Here is an 18,856-nt window from a genome sequence, read left to right as displayed (position 1 = left end):
TGAGAAGTAAAGATGTACAATGGCAAAGCTCTTCACACACCTGGAAGAATCAGAAGTTTGAGTTCCACTGATAGTTAGATATTTCCCTTTGCAGATTCCCATACGAGTGTGATAGGTGATAACCATCAAAGCAAAGCTCATGTAAACATAGAGGAGATGCAATTAAAAGCTTCCAGGTATATGTAATTGCGAAACAATATGGTTAAAAACAAGCTACTCGTCGTAAAATGTGTGATAGCATCCATTCGCTTTGAATATTAATGCAAGATACCAGACTTGATTTGATTGTTCCAAAGTTCTGCAAGAAATTATCATATTTCAAAACCTCTGGTTTGGCTGAAATGTTGACTCTTACGACGCCGTTTAGGGTTTTTGATCAGAAGGTTGACCCTTACGACGCCGTTTAGAGTTTTGAACAGAAGGTTGACTTTCACGACGACGTTTAGAGTTTTTGATCAGTATCTAAAATCGATTGATTTGGGATCTCTCTGAAACGAAAAAGAAAAGCATCGGAATAACGAAAATGGCAGGAAGATTGAGCGGTGTGGCCTCACGGATAATGGGTGGAAACGGCGTCGTTGCACGATCCAACGCCTCATCTCTCCGCCAACGCGCGGGCATGGGTCTCCCCGTCGGCAAACACATCGTCCCCGATAAGCCTGTGAGTCAAATCTCTCCAATTTCGAATTTGTGTTTCGATTTTTAAGACACTTTCCCCTTTGATTTGCGTATCAGCTTTCGGTTAACGACGAGCTGATGTGGGACAACGGGACTGCGTTCCCAGAGCCTTGCATAGATCGAATTGCTGACACCGTCGGGAAGGTTGGTTTAGGGTCTTCGTTTAACGTTTTTCCGGCGTAAATCGATTGTATTAGTGAATAATTTTAGATATGAATTAAACAGTACGAAGCGTTGGGATGGTTGTGTGGCGGTCTAGGGTTCTTTGCCACTCTCGGTTTACTCGCTGTTGTGAACGACAAAGCTTCAAAGGTTCCTTTTGTAAGTGAAAATATCTCAACTTGTATTTCATTCGCATTACAAAAATGCTTGTTACTGCAAGACATTGTCGTGTCTGCTACATAATCTTAGCCTCTGCTGTATTGTGCATGTGCTCTGAGTTCGATTCTTCAACCACATTTTCGATTTGCTGTACTTGACATAGGCTTATGTCTGAGAAAATGTTTTTTTTTTTTCTTTTTTCTTGCTGGAATCTCTAGGTTAGCCCATAAACAAAATGTGAAAGAAGACTTAGATCTCACCATAGATACTTTTGATAACAGAATGTTCCCAATGGTCTTTTCTTCTTCTTACGAATGATGCACTGTTTTAAATTTCAGCTTTTGCATTTTGCCTGCTAATGATCATAAAAAATCGATTCTTGCTGTTTTTCTGACCAAAGTACGAGAAGGGATGGATCTTTTGTTCACATCGCGTTTTGATAATCCTTTCTTAATTGACTGGAACCTGTGTATAGTTATTAGGAACACTTGAAAGAGGCACCCACAATGTTATTGAGAACTCAGTACATGTTTAAGCTCATACGCATGTAAGGCAACATGAATTAGTTCTTAAACTTCTAGCTAGAGGTGTATCTGCAGCTAAAATCTATGAATTAGCTCGGTTAGACGTGTCCTTAGCGTAATTTTGAAGTTGAGAAAAAATACGCAGCAAAGAGTCATGTTTTTTTTTTTTTGCTACAGTATTTTATCCCTTTGCTGTATTGTGAATCTACGCTGAATTCAATTAGTCAACCACATTGTCATTTGCGCTGTCTCTAATATGAAACTTATACTTGGCATGGGCTTATTCTACCGAATCTTTTAGACAGCTGTCAACAAAATGCGAAATGAAAACTTAAAGAGTTCACCATAGATACTTAGATAACAGGATGTTCTCGATGTTCTTTTCTTCATCTGCTGAATTCCGCAATATTTCAACATTCAGCTTTTGCATTTTGCCTGTTTCTGAACATATTTTCTTGCTGTTTGCTATTGTTACTGAACAAAGTGTTGGATATCGGCATTGTTTTCATCATCCTTGATTGATTGATTAAGTATGTACATAGTTATGTATGAACACTGGAAAAACACTTACAATGTTCTTGGGAAGTTAGTACATGCTTAAGATCTAGCTTGAGGTGTATCAGCATCTATGAGTTACTTCACTTACTAGCCACTAGTCAAGCATCATAGAGGTTGTATCAAAAACTATACTGTTGTGTTGAGTGTTTTTTTTTTATGTATTTCGAGTTATAGAAGTTGAACAGCAGACTAGAGCTAAGAAGATGCTCTTTGTCTATTTGTCTATACATGAGATAAATATATGTTGTTGTTGGCTTACATATCATCTCTCTGCTCGTGTTTTTCTCTTACCTCTAATACTTGTTTTCCCATTTCATAGTCATCTCTTATTGTGCTGTCGCTGCAGGCACCACGAGTGTATCCGTATGACAACCTGAGAGTGGAGCTTGGAGGAGAGCCATAGAGACCTACCAAGTGATTTACTCATCAAACTCAAGCGTGTTTTCTTCACAGATTTGTTCTTCAAACTTCTTTTAGTTTCCTGCTCAGAACTTGAAGACAAAAGAATAAAAGAGACATCGTTTTCATTTATATGCGTTGTCTCTGTAACTAACAGTGACCATTTGGGTGTATTCATAAGAGAAGATGTCTGTTTTTCAGCAAATCTAGATTTTTTCCTTGGGTTGTGTTTACACAAGTGAACACAAAGCAGTAGCGACATGTGTCATGTTAAGGTTTAAGCCTCGTACGACTACAAACAAAGGCTAAAGAAAAAAGAAGACGCAAATGAAATTTACTGAGGCATGTCGCATGTGTGAGTGGGGGCACTGAGAGTGACTTTGAACTAGTTCGTGTCTGTTTTTGATTTCCAAATTATATTTGAAAAAAATTGGTTTTTCGTTTCCACCGTTACGTATTCGTTACTTCTATCAAAATCCATCACGACAAGTCGGTTAGGAAAAAACCATTTGTATCGCGCCTATATACGAACAAATAACTTTAACGGGTGAAAATTCAATTTGTGACAGCCTTGAACATGTTTAGACGAAGAAATAGACTTTAAGAAACATATAATTAAGTCTAACTTGAATGTTTATAGTGTGAGATAATGAGTTGAACAAATACAAAGTCTAATGTAGAATTGTAACAACTAAACAAGAGATTTAATCAAACAAGAAATAGGTAAGTTTGGAGACCACATAGTCTACAACTCAGCTGATTAAAACTAAATAATCATTCATATCTGGTGACTAAGCGGTGGAATCAAAGACAGCCACATGAGTCTTGGCTTGAGATATGTGATTTCTTTCAATCTTTTCAAATATCCCATTTGTTTCATACTTTCATCCTTAATCATCAACCTGATCTGCCTAGGTGTCATCTTCCCTATGGCTCTTCTTTCCCCTGGTTGGTTGTACTACCACACCTCTCTATTTCACTCTCATTATGTTAAGTATATCTTATTATGCAATTATCTAAGGGAATGATTCTTTTTTTTTTTGAAAAAAGGCTTTCATATATAATGCATGAGAATAAAAAATTTTACAAACCTCCTGGCTAGTTGGACGGGGGAATGATTCTTAGTCTTCCTTTCTGTTGGACTTATGGATATAGCAAAACTTGTCCTACGTATATAGTATACATGCATGTATCTTTGTTAGACCAAGTGAGTGCATATATATCTCTTAAAGAGATCTAATATCTGGTTATCCATCGAAATACGTGTCGACTCTCTTACATGAATATTTATTCATATTTCGTTAATTATCTGGTTATCCATCGAAATACATGTCGATTCTTTTACATTAATATTTATTCATATTTCGTTATATATAATATAATAATTACAAAAATAATGGGAGAAAAAGGACAAGAAAGAGGAAGGTATGAACTAGGGAAGTTGGGCTCTGGAGACTGGAGGACTACCAAAGGCTGCACTTATTAACGTGTGATACTCTCTCTTGACTCTTCCCAACTTGGCTTTACTTCGTTCTGTTCTTTTTCTCTTTGTTCGTTTTTCTTCATTTATAAAATTTTCATAACCTCTAAGTCTCAACCACGAAAACAAAACAAAACAACATTTATTTAACACTAGAATTGCAGCCAACCAAAAAAAAACCTAAATATATTTAGGAATAATAAAATACTACTGTTTCATTATAAGTGTCGTTTTAGGTTTCGACACACGGATTAAGAAAACAATTAATTTTGTACATTTCCTATAAAAAACTACTATTACCTATACACCTAACCATATTTCAACCAATAGAAAAATAAATTTTGCATTGAAAATCAAAAACGACACTTATTTTGTAGCGAAAAAAATTTCTCTAAAACGACATTTAATATGAAACGGATGGAGTACTACATTTGATTAGCATCTATAATTAAAGTGACTTCCCATTGTGGATAATTTACAATAAGCGAGATTGTGAATGTTAAACGAAGAAGCTACAATAAATTCTATCCATAATTCTTGGAACTAGTTATTTATCAGTGGTTTCCTATAGCAGTATATAACTACTATTAGTCTTAATTAGTTATGATTAGTTGTCATCTTAATCTCTAATGTCCTTATGTGTCATCAGATTCCAGAATTTACAAGCCACCACAACTTTGCCACTTGTAACTTGTAAATTTGTAGAGACACCATCATTTTCATGGGTGCTGGGTCCGGTCCATTTATACATTATTATAGTACTATAAAATCAAATATATATAAACACTAACTTCCTTAGATAACTTGAAAAATCATCAATTATATTCACTGTAGAATGACCTTTCTTTATATTTACACATTATCCAATCAATAATGCGATTTGTTTTCCAAGAAAAAACACTGTCTCTTTCCATTAATTTGACCCTCATACATTATTCATGTAATTAATTAAAAACCAGCAAAAAATCGGTGATATACACGCTGAGGCAACATTTTATTTCATGTACAACGCAAATTAAACGAAAAACAACATTTTACAGGAATAAAACAGTTCTTACTATCAACCATGTGTCCCTCACTCTCATAAACCGAATACCATGTTTTATGACCACACAAATTAATTGTTATATGAACCATAATATAAAACGTAGATTTTTTTGGCAGAACACATTTGAATAATTCAATAAATTGATTTATAAAAAGGGGCTGTCTTCCCTTCTTAGTTCTCTTACATTTCTCACTCTCTTCTATCTCCTGCCACTTAAAACTGAATTAACAGAATGAACGGTGGTCATCTCCCCGCCGCCGCTTCCGACGATCTGAAATCTCCCCTCTTGCCGGTTGTCCATAATGACGAACCACTCGAAAAACAAACGCTGGGGCATCATCTCCGGACAATATTCACGCCCAAAAACTGTTACATCGCTCTTGGTCCTCTTCTTTGCGCCGTCGTGTGTCTATGCGCACGGCTCGGCGGAGAAGATACGACGACGGCGAAGAACATGCTAGGAGTTCTTGTGTGGATGTTCGCGTGGTGGCTGACGGAAGCCGTCCCGATGCCCATCACCTCCATGTCGCCGCTTTTTTTATTCCCGCTCTTCGGAATCACGACGGCGGATCACGTGGCAAGTTCTTACATGGATGACGTCATTTCCCTCGTTCTTGGGAGCTTTATCCTCGCTCTTGCCGTCGAACACTACAACATCCATCGCCGACTTGCTCTCAACGTAAGTCGTTTTATCTATTTATCTTTTTCATTACAATATTCTTGTCTTTTTTTTATTCTAGTTATTTTTATAATAGTTTCACCTTCTTGTGTTAGAAAACATGACGATTTTTTTTATCATATGGTGCAATCTGGATAAAACATTTACTCATGTAGTTACTAAGGACTCTGATTCTAGAAAGTATTTTAAGTAATCATATGATTTTAAATGGGTCCATGGATGAGTTATACAACTATGATATAGGTGGAGAGCTTCAATTGAATCCCCACTTATTAAATGAAGGTTTACAATAGCACTAAACAGGTAGTAGTGGTCTATGTCTATAAAAGGAATGTATGCAAATTATTCTAGATGTATTCAACAAATTGTGTTTATAAAACTTTTGGTCTACGAGGTCCCCAAAATCTGATAATAAAAATTAAGTGGCAGAAGATTTTAGGCTGAACATAACAGAATGACCTCTATTTATTTTTAATTTGATATATTTGTTATATATATTTATACTTTGTATAATAACCTTTGAATTATTTGCCTATGCCAATCCATGTATATATCATAGTACAGTGAGTCAGACACGTAAACACGTATGATAATTAGGTTGCAAGTTACAACTATTATCATCAACAGTCTAACTCAGTATATAGTATGATATATCCTATATAATTAAGTGGAGCTTAAATAAATAATAAGCTACCACATATCTAATAATGATAAGTTGGTAACATAACGATGGATAATCTAATTCGTGAAGATAACGATGGTATTCTGCGTGGAGCCTCTAAACGCGCCGGTGCTTCTGCTTGGCATCTGCGCAACAACGGCGTTCGTGAGCATGTGGATGCACAACGTGGCGGCCACGGTCATGATGATGCCAGTCGCTACAGGGATACTTCAGAGACTGCCCTCGTCGCCTTCGTCGTCATCGGAAATGGTGCCTCCGGCGGTGGGGAAGTTTTGCCGAGCGGTGGTGCTCGGTGTTATATACTCAGCTGTTGTTGGTGGAATGAGCACACTGACAGGAACAGGGGTCAATCTGATACTTGTCGGAATGTGGAAAAGCTATTTCCCGGAGGCGGATCCAATCAGTTTCAGCCAATGGTTCTTCTTCGGTTTCCCGCTAGCTTTGTGCTTATTCGTGATGCTTTGGGGTATTCTATGTGTACTGTATTGTCCTAAAGGGTCAGGGAAACTTCTCTCTCCTTATCTTCATAAGTCCCATCTTCGTACAGAGCTTGAGATGTTGGGACCAATGAGTTTCGCTGAGAAGATGGTCTTGTCTGTGTTTGGTGGTTTGGTTGTGTTATGGATGACAAGAAATATAACCGACGATATCCCCGGGTGGGGTTGCATCTTCAACGGTCGAGCCGGTGATGGAACGGTGAGGGTGATGATGGCTACGTTGCTGTTTATAATCCCAAACGGTATTAAAAAGGGAGAGAAGCTAATGGATTGGGGTAAATGCAAGAAACTTCCGTGGAACATAGTGCTGTTACTAGGAGCTGGATTCGCTATAGCTGATGGGGTACGTACAAGTGGCTTAGCTGAAGTTTTATCCAAAGGACTCGTGTTTCTCGAAACAGCTCCTTACTGGGCCATCGCTCCAACGGTTTGTCTCATCGCTGCTAGCATCACTGAGTTCACGTCAAACAACGCAACCACTACACTGTTGGTTCCTTTGCTCATCGAGATTGCGAAGAATATGCAAATCCATCCTCTCCTCCTGATGGTCCCTGGTGCCATAGGGTCTCAGTTTGCGTTCTTGCTACCCACGGGAACACCTTCCAACGTGGTGGGATTCACAACAGGGCATATTGAGATCAAAGACATGATTAAAACAGGGTTGCCTCTCAAGATCGCAGGAACCGCCTTTCTCTCTGTCTTGATGCCAACTCTTGGTATACTTTTAATTTTATTATACCCACCTTTATCAGTATGAAAATTAGTTGCTTATCTATATATTACATGGCAGGGACTTACGTGTTTGGATCAAAAGGAGGAGTTTAGTTCTATGTGCTGAAGTACTATCGATTCATTGTATTATATTCTCACCAAAGGGGACGTCAGTAACAGGTGAAACGGGAAATGTGGATGTGGTCATCAAACCGGCCCATTTTTGTAACCCAGGCGAGTATAGTTTCCGGTACGATTGCTTTCTTTTGTGCTTACAACGTACCGGTAAGTTTGGTCTCTTTTCTCTTTTTGTTTGTTTCATGTGTATGTATGTATATTGAGAGCAAATATTTTAATAGTATAAATGTGTACTGTGTATATTCTATATTTCTGCATTCGGAAGATCCTATTCGTAAATCCAAATAGCATTTTAAATATTTAGTTATGTTAGAAAATCTCATCTGAAATATTTAAAATGTGATTTTCAAAAATTAAACTACATATTCTCAAAAAGAAAACAAAAAATGACATACATATCTAATAGTTAAATACTATTAAAATTTGTGTGTGTATGAGATAATCTGCTTTAAGTTCATATCAAAAACACTCATAAAAAAACAGTTGTCAATCCATCGAGCGGTCCTACTTGTCCATATCATATCCACCTCGTTGATAATCCCACCACGTCACTGTCCAGCGTGTCTTCTTCTGTATACGAGTTTCGACAACACGCAAAAGAAATAAAAGAAAACGCTCGTGCCTTGGTTTGTTTTACATCAATAATTGTCTGTCTTTGCTTTTATCACTCTTTGTCCGTTACACCCATTCATGTTCTTTATTTGTCCTTTGAATATAGTATATCATCTTTAAATTAATATACACTAAATTTTTTTATAAAATAATATAATTTTATAGTCTCAAATTGAATTTAGTCTCAAATTGAATTTAGTTTCAAATTGAAATTAGTTTCAAATTGAGTTTTTGATTCAATTAACATATGATAAATTAATATCTCTATAAATTAATAAAAAATTATAGTTTTAGTATAATCTCAACATTATTAATTTATAGAGATTTCACTGTAGTTGTGAACTATACTATTAATTAATATGATTATCATTATTATATATTCTTTTTGGGAGTATTTAATTTTGTAGATGGTAGTTGGGCATTGCAAAATACATAAATGATTGGGTAATTGTTGGCTACTTGTTAAGCTATCACTCTTGCAAATACTAGACCTAAAGCTTAGGCATATAAACGGAAAAAAATCAAATTAAATCACTATTCACAAATAATCAAGAGATTTCTATATTTTTGGAATGAAAAACAAAAACCAAATGGAAAATCAAATACACAAACAAATATCTAATAATATTAAAAAACTTACTTTAAAAAATGTTAAAACATTATATATTTTGAAACATCTTATATTTTGTAAAATAACCTTAAAAAATTTATATATTTAAAAATATTAATTATTTGTTGTTGTTAACCGAACTGAACCAAAAATCAAAACAATCAGACTAAAGCTAAAAATAACCGAATGGTTCTTATTTTTAAAATCCAAAATTGGAACAAAAGGCCGAATTGAAACTGAAACCGAAAATCAAATATACATGCCTAATTAAACCACTTTGATTTATTTACAAGGTTAAAAATATAAAGCAATGAAAAATTAATTTGATTAGATTTCCGTTAAGCATTAGTTAAATATCTTAACTTTTTCTTCTCTTTATGGCCCATGTATCAGAAAATCGGCAAGAAATTAATTAATCCGCGCCACGTCACGCCACGTATGACGTATCAGGCCTCTACTATAAAGATCCCTACCTAAACTCTGTCATTACCAATTCTACAAAAAAAACAACGGTTACAAAATACAGACTGCGAAAATGAATAACAAATCAACCTCCATTCTTCTCCTCTCTCTCGTTCTCCTCCCTCTATACGCGTCTGCGTCGCCGCGTGTGGGCGGATGGCGTCCCCTCAGCGACGTTAATGACCCTCACGTCGTAGAGATCGGGAAATTCTCGGTGTCTGAGTACAACAAGCAGAGTAAAGCGGGACTCGAGTTCGTGGTGGTTGTTAGCGGTGAGTCTCAGGTAGTCGCCGGCATGAATTATCGGCTTATCGTGGCGGTGAATGATGGCGTAGAGACAGCCGGGGCTGGTGCGAGCAAGAACTACGAGGCTATTGTATGGGAGAGGGCGTGGTTGAAATCGATGAATCTCACTTCGTTCAAGCCTGCCATTTAATTAATGGATGTTTCCTCTGAGTTCTCCATATGTAATGATCTGATAAAAACAGTAAAAAAGTTAAATAAACAAAGAAGAAATTAATGTTGATTTCTGTGATACTATCTGGTTTCAAGTTTTCTTGATTTGATGAAGATGAAGAAATGGTTGTGTAATTGATTGAACAAGTGGTGACACATCCGCTAATCACGCCGGCTAATTTGCTGTATAGTTTATGGAGTCACGAGACCGTTGAGAGAATAAGAAATCTTTAATTATTTAATTAGGGAACAAGAATGTCATTTATTCATTTGTAAAGAAATTACAAAGGAGGAGACACGAGATAACCACATGTGACTATGTGAGGGCAAGTTGTTGACGGTGTATAGCGAACATGTCCTTTCTCTTTGGTCCACCATATACTAGTAGCTCATCACATGTGACCAGCATTTATTCAACTACCAGTTTCACATTTTTTTTTCTCATCACTATAATTTTTGGTGTATAATTTGAGAATTAATTCGCAAGTAGCGACTCCATTTCCGTCTTCAATTGTACGTTTTGGAAGCAATTAACAACTTTTATAAACCTTGATCATTTGCATGTCGCTGCCATCTGTGACTGGTCCCAAACCGCACTTCAATGTTCATTTGCTATAACAGTTTTACGATCAAGTTTTATACTATCGTTGCATTTTTTTTAACAATTTATATTTATACAACTTATGATTAATCATCGCTGCCTGCAGCTTACATACAAACGAACATAGCTTAAAAATAGTTTTTTTTTTCTTTTTCTGTTGACATATCATAGCTTAAAAATAGTTAAATGTCGTTAATTGGACATTTTCACTAGTAGAATCACAATTAATATTTGTTTTTTACTTAAGGAGGCATGAGATAGATAGGAGAGAAAATAGCTGTCTCTCTCTCTCTCTTATTCCTGCAACGCTAAAAAAATGGAGGGTGAGAGGAAGATGGTGAGACAGGAGGAGATATAGGGAAACGTTTCAAATCAGAGATATAAAAGAGAGACCTCCAATTTTCAAAACAGTTTTTTTCTTTTACTTTGTTAATTGTAATTTTGAATAAAAGGGAAGGGGAAGAGAGGAGGGTAAAGTAAAGATAGGGTCGTGCGTGTCAACGAGAGGAGGTGCTGGACGAGACCACTCCGCGCCTTCGCGGAGGCTCTCGTCCCAGCACCTAAGCGGAAGCCTAACCTCTTCTTCAGCCACCGGAGAACCTTCGGATCAATCCGATCTCGGGGGTGCGAAGATGAAGGGGCTTTTCAAGTCCAAGCCTCGGACTCCGTCTGACCTCGTCCGACAGACGCGCGATCTCTTTCTCTACGCCCATGGTTCCATCTCTCTGCCTGATTCCAAACGCGACGAGAAGGTGATAATGCCGTTTGCTCTTCTATATCGTTTGTGTGTGCAATTCGCTTCAATTGGATTTGTCATTTTTGCTTTTTTGTAGATGGCGGAGCTGAGCAGGAACATTCGTGATATGAAGTCGATTCTCTATGGGAACAGCGAGGCTGAGCCTGTTGCGGAAGCTTGTGCTCAATTGACTCAAGAGTTCTTTAGAGAGGACACTCTTCGTCTCTTGATTACTTGTCTCCCTAAACTCAACCTCGAGGTTAACAATTTGAGTTTTTTCCCATAAAAGACATCATTTTTGATGATTAGATTGAGAAAGTATTGTCCTTTTGTTGTTTATCAGACTAGGAAAGATGCTACACAAGTTGTTGCTAATCTACAGAGGCAGCAAGTCAATTCTAAGTTGATTGCTTCTGATTATCTCGAAGCCAATCTTGATCTCATGGATCTTTTGATTGAGGGGTGAGGCTTGTTATCATTGAAGTTGCATTAAGCTACCTGTTGGTAGATTTTTTATTTATAGCTTTTGATGTCTTTTTTTTTTTGTCAGCTTTGAGAACACGGACCTGGCTTTGCATTATGGTGCTATGTTTAGGGAGTGCATCCGCCATCAGATTGTTGCCAAGTAAGCAAATAACTCCATTTTTTCTTCTGTTTGCAACCTGTGAAGTAATTATCGTCTTTGCATTATGGTGCTATGTTCAAGGTTGTTAATGGCAATGGGTTTACTTACATGATTTCCTTGGATTCAGATATGTTTTGGAGTCGGAGCATGTGAAGAAGTTCTTCGATTACATACAGCTTCCTAATTTCGACATTGCTGCTGATGCAGCTGCAACTTTCAAGGTTGTTTTAAATTGCTACAAAACTTGCATTTTCTCACTATCAAGTGTCAAACATGCAATGATAACTCCAACACTATATAATATGTTTTTTACAGGAACTGTTAACTAGGCATAAGTCTACTGTTGCCGAGTTTCTCACCAACAATGAAGACTGGGTAAGTTTCTTTTTACAATGTTATGATCTGTGCGTTAAGGCAGAACATTATGAGTGACTCATACTTTAGACTATTATATAATTCTCAAACTTTTTTGGTTTGCAGTTTTTCGCAGACTACAACTCAAAGCTTCTTGAATCAAGTAATTATATAACCAGACGGCAAGCTATCAAGGTAGGGTGCAAATTATAAGAGAGTCTAAACATTAAAACAGCGTTAGTGTGTCATCAAGCTCATGTACGGTATCGTGTAAACAGTTGCTGGGTGATATATTACTGGATCGATCAAATTCAGCTGTGATGACGAAATATGTGAGCTCAAGGGATAACTTGAGGATTCTCATGAATCTTCTGAGAGTATGTCGCCACCTTCCTCAAATCTTTTGTTCTTGATGATAATAGTTTGGGAAATAAACTCAATCCCTTTTGAATTACAGGAGTCAAGCAAGAGCATCCAGATAGAAGCATTCCATGTTTTCAAGGTATACTTTTTATATATCTTGAGGAACGTAATCATCATTTGCGATGATGATTGTCCTGCTTGTTTAAATGTGGTTCCAACGTGATTGTAATGAGATTATCACCACTGTTGCGCAGCTGTTTGTGGCGAACCAAAAGAAGCCTGCAGATATAGTCAACATTCTGGTGGCAAACAGAAGCAAGCTTCTGAGATTGTTGGCTGATTTAAAACCAGACAAAGGTATGAAAGTCCTTTTAAGTGACAACACGCTTTGTATTTGATTCTTTTCATCCTTGTAAAATGCTTTGTTTCGTTCCATTTTGGTGGCAGAGGACGAGAGGTTTGAAGCAGACAAAAGTCAGGTCTTGAGAGAAATTGCAGCTCTTGAGCCGCAAGATCTTGCTTGAACCAAACCAACCAACAGAAATCATCCTTCTTTCCCTTTTTAAACACTCAAAAGACATTTTTGGAGCATCAAAGTTTGTTGTTGTTTCTTTATTAGGTAACAAATCTCTCTCACTTTCTCTTACACACATACACAGACGAGATATTTATTTGATTATGTAATCACTTGTACACATTTCACTGTTGATGCAATAAAATGGTTTTGTTAAGCGCGTATAAGTTCACATGTACCACGTGGTGAAGGTGTAAGCGAGGAGCAAGAAGCAAGGCTTCTAGCGCCGTTTAACTTCAAATAGTAAAACATCAAATGTATGTAGGCACCCCAAAAGCAAAAGCAAAACTAACCAACAGAAAGCTGCTAAACAGCCGGTTAATTCACTCTCTAATCTTTGCACGAACAATGTCTATGCGTATTGAGACAGACCACCGTTCAAAGCTGAGATGTCTTGGCAGATTCCTCTTCTTTCCCTCTCTCTATGACTGCATACCAAGCAAAAGGCTTCTAGTACGGCTGCGTCTAAGCGGTCAACACTCCCCCAATCACTACCGGTTACATGTCTCCTCCATTAAAGCTTATAGGTGTTGTTGGGCTCCATTTGAGTTAAGACTATATTTACACAGGCTTCAAAGAGTTTAAATATATGACACTATAAGCAAATATATTTGTTTGAATAACCAGTGATACAAATGAAATTAAATTCTACCAAGTGGAAAACAAAATTTTACAAATAATAAATATGGATTCATAAGGAGCTAAATATTTATAAAAATGAACAAATCAAATTCTACCAATCAATAACCTTTTAGCTAGTTGTAACACTCTTTTAAGATTGTGAATAAAAGGATGCAAGAAAGACACGTAGGGCCTGCAATAAAAGAGGTTAAATAGCTCCAGTTTAAGGCCCAAATTGTTATTTCTCAGCCCTTTATAATAAATCCCGTACCGGAATGGAAAATTTCCGGTTATTAACTCTTTCTCTGCCAGAGTTACATTACAACAATTCTCTTTGATTCCCAGCAGAAGCGTTGAATCCCTTCGCTTTCTTCCCTGATCCATTCCTTTTTAGGGATCCCATTATATATCGTCATTGTTTCAGCAAAGGTAAAAAAAAATTTCCTCAACCATTCCCCCTCAATTTCCCGAGGAACCCCTTGTGATTATTATCTCTGTTTATGTTTTGATTTTGTTTAATTATGTAAAATTGGTCTTCGAAAATGATAAATATACGATGATCAGCGTTCTATAGTGTGTGTTTGGTCTTACATTTGACGGCAATGTCATGTGATCTCTCCTGTAACTATTGAAAAATTTATTTCTACTCTGATCTTCCATTACACGCTCTGTTTTTGTTTGTCTGAAAAAAAATCTCAAAAAACCTCTCTTTCACTCCTTCTCCAGTGAGATTGATTCTCACTTGGGTTTAGTTTCTTAGGTGAAATTTCGATATTTTTTTTTGTGTGTATATAATTCTTCTGTGTGTGTGACAAAGATCTCATCTTTACAGAAAAAAACGTGGCCTACCCTCAATGGTATCGTATTCCGTATTTGAAGATTCAATATCCCTGCAACAATCATTTACTGATTTATCTTTTGTGTGAACCTTAATGACAAGACTTGAGGATTTCCATCAGTGTTTAGGTAGCTGCACTTTGTGTGATCCACTCATGAGTAGTTGTTGGTTGGTTTCTTAGGGCCCGCGCTTGTCTCTTCTGTCTTAATTCTGTTTTTCTTTCTTTTTTTGATAAGAGAGAATATTGCTTCTGCTTTCTTATTGGAGGCTTTGATGCTATGTGAGAATACTTACTACCCACCACCGACTTTAACCTAGATTCTCAGGGTAATCTAAAGTTGCCTTTACTTCTTGTTATATAGGTGTACACACCCAAGTGTTCTTGTATAGCAGTATCCTTTAGGTGGTGGTAAAGGATCGAATCCAGCTATTAAGAAGAGGTAACTTGTATTGGTTTCATTTCATACTTTAGATCAATGATGCGTTTATGTTCTGATATCTTTTGTTTGTGGTAGATTTTCGTAGGCGGTTGAAGAGCTGAAAACTAGTCAACTTTGCTCCACAGAACCTTCTAGGAAGCCACCTCACTAGACAGGTGATATTAAATGATTCTCTTGCATCTTCTATTTGTTAACTGTTAGATCTGTTTCTGAAGTTTCCTTTCCCAACTCTCTACTTATTCTTTGTCTTTCTCTCTTCTCACTTTGTTAGTAAAAGCCAGTGGTAAAAAAACATGCTTCTGTAGAAGGGAGTATTATATAGCAATAATAACAAGGATATGGCTTTTCATTCTGAGGACGACAAGAGTGAAGACTACCTCTTTAAGATTGTTCTAATAGGTGATTCTGCAGTCGGGAAATCAAACTTGCTCGCAAGATTTGCTAGGGATGAGTTCTATCCCAACTCAAAGTCGACCATTGGAGTGGAGTTTCAGACGCAGAAGATGGATATCAACGGGAAGGAGATCAAAGCACAGATATGGGACACTGCAGGTCAAGAACGTTTCAGAGCAGTCACTTCTGCTTATTACAGAGGTGCTGTTGGAGCTCTTCTTGTTTACGACATCAGCAGGCAGCAGACTTTTCAGAGCATCGGTAGATGGCTCAACGAGCTTCACAGTAAGTAACACACCACGCACAAATACTCATCTCTCTTATCTTACACTAAACAATCTCTTAATCAAATGTTGCAGCACACTCTGACATGAACGTTGTGACTATCTTGGTGGGGAACAAGTCGGATCTGAAGGACATAAGGGAAGTGCCAACATCGGAAGGGAAAGCGTTAGCGGAAGCGCAGGGGCTTTTCTTTATGGAGACATCGGCTCTGGACTCGTCAAATGTTGCAGCTGCGTTCGAGACGGTTGTGAAGGAGATATACAACATATTGAGCAGGAAAGTGATGAGCTCACAGGAGTTGAACAAGCAAGATCCTGCCTCACTCAGCAATGGCAAGAAAGTTGTGATTCCATCTGAGGAACAGGGAGAGTCCAAGAAAGGTGGTTGTTGTTCTACGTGATTAGACAAACTATTATTTGTTTGATTGTTTCTCTTGTCCATGCTGCCATGAATGAATGTTGAAAAATGATGTGCTCTCTGTGTTTAGGTGTAGTAATCTGTAAATGTTCCATTGCAGAAGCTTCGTGAAACTTTAAACTGCTCTCTATCAAGTTTACCACCTTTTGTTGTTGTTAATGATGATGATGGTCACTTATGATTGGAGTAACAATATAGTTATAGAATCTTTGATGCTATTGCTAATCCATAATCATCACAATCCTATTTTTACTATAAAGTGGCTTTAATGTAAATAAAATATTTATTGTTCTGCCAATGAAGCATTTGACATCGGGAAGAGGATCAAACTGAAGTTCAGTAATCAATCACACGTGCAGTTGCATGTGTGACAGATTGGCTCCACACATGATTTCATTTATCGTCCTAGTAACACACAAACGACATCATCAGTGATGTGATATTTCCTTCAGCTCAAACCGGACATTTTCCTAACTATTGGCTTACGATCTAAACCGGTTTAAATTTGTCTATTGGTTGTTTCGGTTTGATTTGGTTTAATGGTCTCAATGATCTCGGCAAGTCCATTCATGGCCTGAAAAGAGGAAAGATTATTAATAAAACCTTAAGCATGTACAAGTGAAATTATAGCTGAAACTCTAATGCTTCTCATATCTTTTTCTTACCCTTTTTGTTTCATGAAGTGACATCTCTAACATTTCAATTCTCTGCAAGAACCAACCACACCTATCAGAAAAAAATGTTTCTAGAACCATGCAACTAAATATCTAACCTTCTGTGCTTCCTTAACAGCATCTCTCAGGGAAGCATACTTCTTCAAAGTAATCATGTTCTTGCCTGAATTTTCCTGCATTTTATATTATCCTTTTCAGCTTTGATATTGTATTAAAGAATTCGATTTTTATATATACACATAATCCTTTTATACTTTTTGATTGGTTGAAGCATTTTCTGAGACTTTATCCATAGTATGTTCCTCAGAATCAGCATCTCCCATTGTGAAAGTCTCCTGAAAATATGGAAACTAATCCCCTTTATAGTGAAAATAACTGTCTATTTGATGGATATTCAAATGGTTCTAGCATAAACCTGGATCTTTGCCTTGATGTTTGGATCATTCCAGGGTCCTTCATCACTGAAAAGACACCCTCCACGATCTGAACAGGTGCAGTTTCCTCCAAGAAACGTTGGTAAGTTGCTGTTTTATGACATCAAACACAAACAATGCTGAGATTCCAAAGAAATTCTCATATACAAAGCATATCTATTCTTTCTCACTGGTTCTAATAGAGAAACTAATAAAAGAAATTGGCTAATAGACCTTGGATCTATTGCTTCAAGTAGCTCTCCAAGGTAGTTGGGTCCTAGCACCTGTAAAAAAAACATGTATTATCTTGTGTCTAAACCAAGAAAGCACCAAAGGGCATATTCTTACCTGAACTTTGGCTAATGTCCGAGCATCAAGAAAGGTCTTGAGTGCAAGCCACAGCATCCGAAATCCAGAATTGGCATTCACAACGAAGAGGCGATGCAACGTCTAGACCCCCAGACCCAAATCAGAATTACAAGCATGTTCATGAAGCTGCTAATGAAATCCACCTACCTCAGGGTAATAGTTGCTGTCTATCTTCTGAATCTCCATGAAAAGAGATCTTGCAGATTTCGAAAAGTTTGACATTCCCTTTCCAAGAAACAAACAAATTAGCCACAGACAATATAGCATAAAAGAGGGAAAAAAATCAACCACTTACCAATCCAGAGACATCCAAGATCGTTGTGGTAGAAGAAACATGTTTCTCTGAAGCAATCGAACACGCCGGATACCTCAAGCTCAGCGTTTTCTCTTGCTCCTTGATATGATACTTAACATACCTATCAATGGTGGTTGCTTTCGAAAACGCGTTCAAGTCAACCATCCCTAGTCTCTCGATGTAGATTGGCCTACCACTTTTGTCTACCTTATGAAACCCATGAGGGTAATGCTTTTTCACCTCACCGTACTCCTCATACTTAAACTCCTGTCAGACATTTCGTCGAACACGTTGTGAGTGAGCTGATCTAAAATCAACGAAAAACTAGACAAAGTTCCAATCTTTTCAATTACCTTAGAGATCATATCCACTTTAGAATCCACACGCCACTTCATGTAACTCAAAAACGCATCTTTGGCTTTCTCCAAATCAAAATCCCTCATCTTTAGAAACCTGATATCATCAGATCGTAAACCATGAAAATTTTGGTTAGATGATGGATTGATGACGACGTTATACCTGAGAAGTGTATTGGAATCTCCGTGCTTTGCAGGTAATTGGCCGTGGAGGAGAAGCAAGTTACGAAACGCTTCAACCATTTGTTCATTGTTTGAGATGTGCTGTTCGTGAAAGAGATCAGGTTGCATTGAATCTTCTTCTTCGGAACCATCAGATATGTGTATGTCTCTGGCACTCACCTCTGTTTCTTGCATCTGTGACAACGATCATGGACTCTGTTTTCAGAGTTCAAAACTAATGAAGAAGGAGAAGTGAAGCAGAGAGCAAGGAAAAGAAAAGTGGTGAAAATCGAATAATAGGTTTCTCTCGGCGCGGGAAAAGTTCGGCTGAGAGAATAACGGCCAATGCATTCCCATTGTGACGTTTGTTTTTTTTTTATTTTAGAGATAAAATGGGCCTACCATAGCCCATGGGCTTACTGAATTTATAATTCCATTATGACATAGTATGTGTGATTGATTACAAAGTATATATATATTCTCTT

The 18,856-nt window shown here is 37.3% G+C and overlaps 6 protein-coding genes across 7 annotated transcripts; 5 read left to right on the top strand and 1 right to left on the bottom strand.

The window, feature by feature from the left end:
• The first annotated feature begins 453 nt into the window (after positions 1–453).
• On the top strand, positions 454–2,698 carry LOC106303715 (NADH dehydrogenase [ubiquinone] 1 beta subcomplex subunit 8, mitochondrial-like). Its single transcript, XM_013740020.1, has 4 exons — positions 454–661; positions 736–822; positions 904–999; positions 2,428–2,698. Exons 1-4 carry the CDS (start codon positions 524–526, stop codon positions 2,482–2,484), a joined length of 378 nt encoding a protein of 125 aa, XP_013595474.1. The 5' UTR covers positions 454–523; the 3' UTR covers positions 2,485–2,698.
• A 2,474-nt stretch (positions 2,699–5,172) lies between these two features.
• Positions 5,173–7,994, top strand: LOC106306232 (tonoplast dicarboxylate transporter-like). Its single transcript, XM_013742774.1, has 3 exons — positions 5,173–5,687; positions 6,439–7,582; positions 7,657–7,994. Exons 1-3 carry the CDS (start codon positions 5,241–5,243, stop codon positions 7,689–7,691), a joined length of 1,626 nt encoding a protein of 541 aa, XP_013598228.1. The 5' UTR covers positions 5,173–5,240; the 3' UTR covers positions 7,692–7,994.
• A 1,422-nt stretch (positions 7,995–9,416) lies between these two features.
• Positions 9,417–9,934, top strand: LOC106306694 (cysteine proteinase inhibitor 5). Its single transcript, XM_013743408.1, has one exon. It carries the CDS (start codon positions 9,473–9,475, stop codon positions 9,833–9,835), a length of 363 nt encoding a protein of 120 aa, XP_013598862.1. The 5' UTR covers positions 9,417–9,472; the 3' UTR covers positions 9,836–9,934.
• A 668-nt stretch (positions 9,935–10,602) lies between these two features.
• On the top strand, positions 10,603–13,265 carry LOC106306693 (putative MO25-like protein At5g47540). The gene is made up of 11 exons (XM_013743407.1): positions 10,603–11,208; positions 11,290–11,451; positions 11,536–11,654; positions 11,743–11,817; positions 11,945–12,038; positions 12,133–12,192; positions 12,298–12,366; positions 12,450–12,548; positions 12,629–12,673; positions 12,789–12,891; positions 12,982–13,265. Exons 1-11 carry the CDS (start codon positions 11,089–11,091, stop codon positions 13,056–13,058), a joined length of 1,023 nt encoding a protein of 340 aa, XP_013598861.1. The 5' UTR covers positions 10,603–11,088; the 3' UTR covers positions 13,059–13,265.
• A 752-nt stretch (positions 13,266–14,017) lies between these two features.
• Positions 14,018–16,261, top strand: LOC106301268 (ras-related protein RABA5a). Of its 2 annotated transcripts, XM_013737630.1 has the most exons (6): positions 14,018–14,158; positions 14,804–14,847; positions 14,930–15,007; positions 15,083–15,162; positions 15,279–15,685; positions 15,760–16,261. In XM_013737630.1, the coding sequence occupies exons 5-6, from the start codon at positions 15,346–15,348 to the stop codon at positions 16,083–16,085; spliced, it is 666 nt and encodes a 221-aa protein (XP_013593084.1). In that variant the 5' UTR covers positions 14,018–14,158; positions 14,804–14,847; positions 14,930–15,007; positions 15,083–15,162; positions 15,279–15,345; the 3' UTR covers positions 16,086–16,261. The 2 variants fall into 2 exon arrangements, with proteins under 2 accessions (XP_013593084.1, XP_013593083.1); XM_013737629.1 differs by lacking the exon at positions 14,804–14,847.
• On the bottom strand, positions 16,119–18,697 carry LOC106301267 (phosphatidylinositol/phosphatidylcholine transfer protein SFH11). The gene is made up of 11 exons (XM_013737628.1): positions 18,373–18,697; positions 18,207–18,306; positions 17,854–18,120; positions 17,706–17,783; positions 17,538–17,639; positions 17,424–17,473; positions 17,192–17,300; positions 17,031–17,111; positions 16,875–16,949; positions 16,768–16,809; positions 16,119–16,676 (listed from the first exon to the last, which is right to left on the bottom strand). Exons 1-11 carry the CDS (start codon positions 18,564–18,566, stop codon positions 16,602–16,604), a joined length of 1,173 nt encoding a protein of 390 aa, XP_013593082.1. The 5' UTR covers positions 18,567–18,697; the 3' UTR covers positions 16,119–16,601.
• Positions 18,698–18,856: the final 159 nt, after the last annotated feature.

Source organism: Brassica oleracea, chromosome C7 (genome assembly GCF_000695525.1).
Source record: "Brassica oleracea var. oleracea cultivar TO1000 chromosome C7, BOL, whole genome shotgun sequence".
Classification (NCBI taxonomy): Eukaryota; Viridiplantae; Streptophyta; class Magnoliopsida; order Brassicales; family Brassicaceae; genus Brassica; species Brassica oleracea.
Note: the sequence above shows the minus strand (reverse complement) of the source record. Positions and strands in the feature narration are given on the sequence as shown.

Bases quoted from the DNA above. Each gene is read 5' to 3' on its own strand.
- LOC106303715 (XM_013740020.1), top strand. From the start codon at position 524: ATGGCAGGAAGATTGAGCGGTGTGGCCTCACGGATAATGGGTGGAAAC. The intron at 662-735 runs GTGAGTCAAATC...TTTGCGTATCAG, and splicing joins ACATCGTCCCCGATAAGCCT to CTTTCGGTTAACGACGAGCT. The intron at 1,000-2,427 runs GTAAGTGAAAAT...CTGTCGCTGCAG, and splicing joins AAGCTTCAAAGGTTCCTTTT to GCACCACGAGTGTATCCGTA.
- LOC106306232 (XM_013742774.1), top strand. From the start codon at position 5,241: ATGAACGGTGGTCATCTCCCCGCCGCCGCTTCCGACGATCTGAAATCT. The intron at 5,688-6,438 runs GTAAGTCGTTTT...TAATTCGTGAAG, and splicing joins ATCGCCGACTTGCTCTCAAC to ATAACGATGGTATTCTGCGT. The intron at 7,583-7,656 runs GTATACTTTTAA...ATTACATGGCAG, and splicing joins TGTCTTGATGCCAACTCTTG to GGACTTACGTGTTTGGATCA.
- LOC106306694 (XM_013743408.1), top strand. From the start codon at position 9,473: ATGAATAACAAATCAACCTCCATTCTTCTCCTCTCTCTCGTTCTCCTC.
- LOC106306693 (XM_013743407.1), top strand. From the start codon at position 11,089: ATGAAGGGGCTTTTCAAGTCCAAGCCTCGGACTCCGTCTGACCTCGTC. The intron at 11,452-11,535 runs GTTAACAATTTG...GTTGTTTATCAG, and splicing joins TCCCTAAACTCAACCTCGAG to ACTAGGAAAGATGCTACACA. The intron at 12,039-12,132 runs GTTGTTTTAAAT...TGTTTTTTACAG, and splicing joins ATGCAGCTGCAACTTTCAAG to GAACTGTTAACTAGGCATAA.
- LOC106301268 (XM_013737629.1), top strand. From the start codon at position 15,346: ATGGCTTTTCATTCTGAGGACGACAAGAGTGAAGACTACCTCTTTAAG. The intron at 15,686-15,759 runs GTAAGTAACACA...CAAATGTTGCAG, and splicing joins ATGGCTCAACGAGCTTCACA to CACACTCTGACATGAACGTT.
- LOC106301267 (XM_013737628.1), bottom strand. From the start codon at position 18,566: ATGCAAGAAACAGAGGTGAGTGCCAGAGACATACACATATCTGATGGT. The intron at 18,307-18,372 runs GTATAACGTCGT...TGATGATATCAG, and splicing joins GATTCCAATACACTTCTCAG to GTTTCTAAAGATGAGGGATT. The intron at 17,474-17,537 runs GTAAGAATATGC...TTTTTTTTACAG, and splicing joins GGACATTAGCCAAAGTTCAG to GTGCTAGGACCCAACTACCT.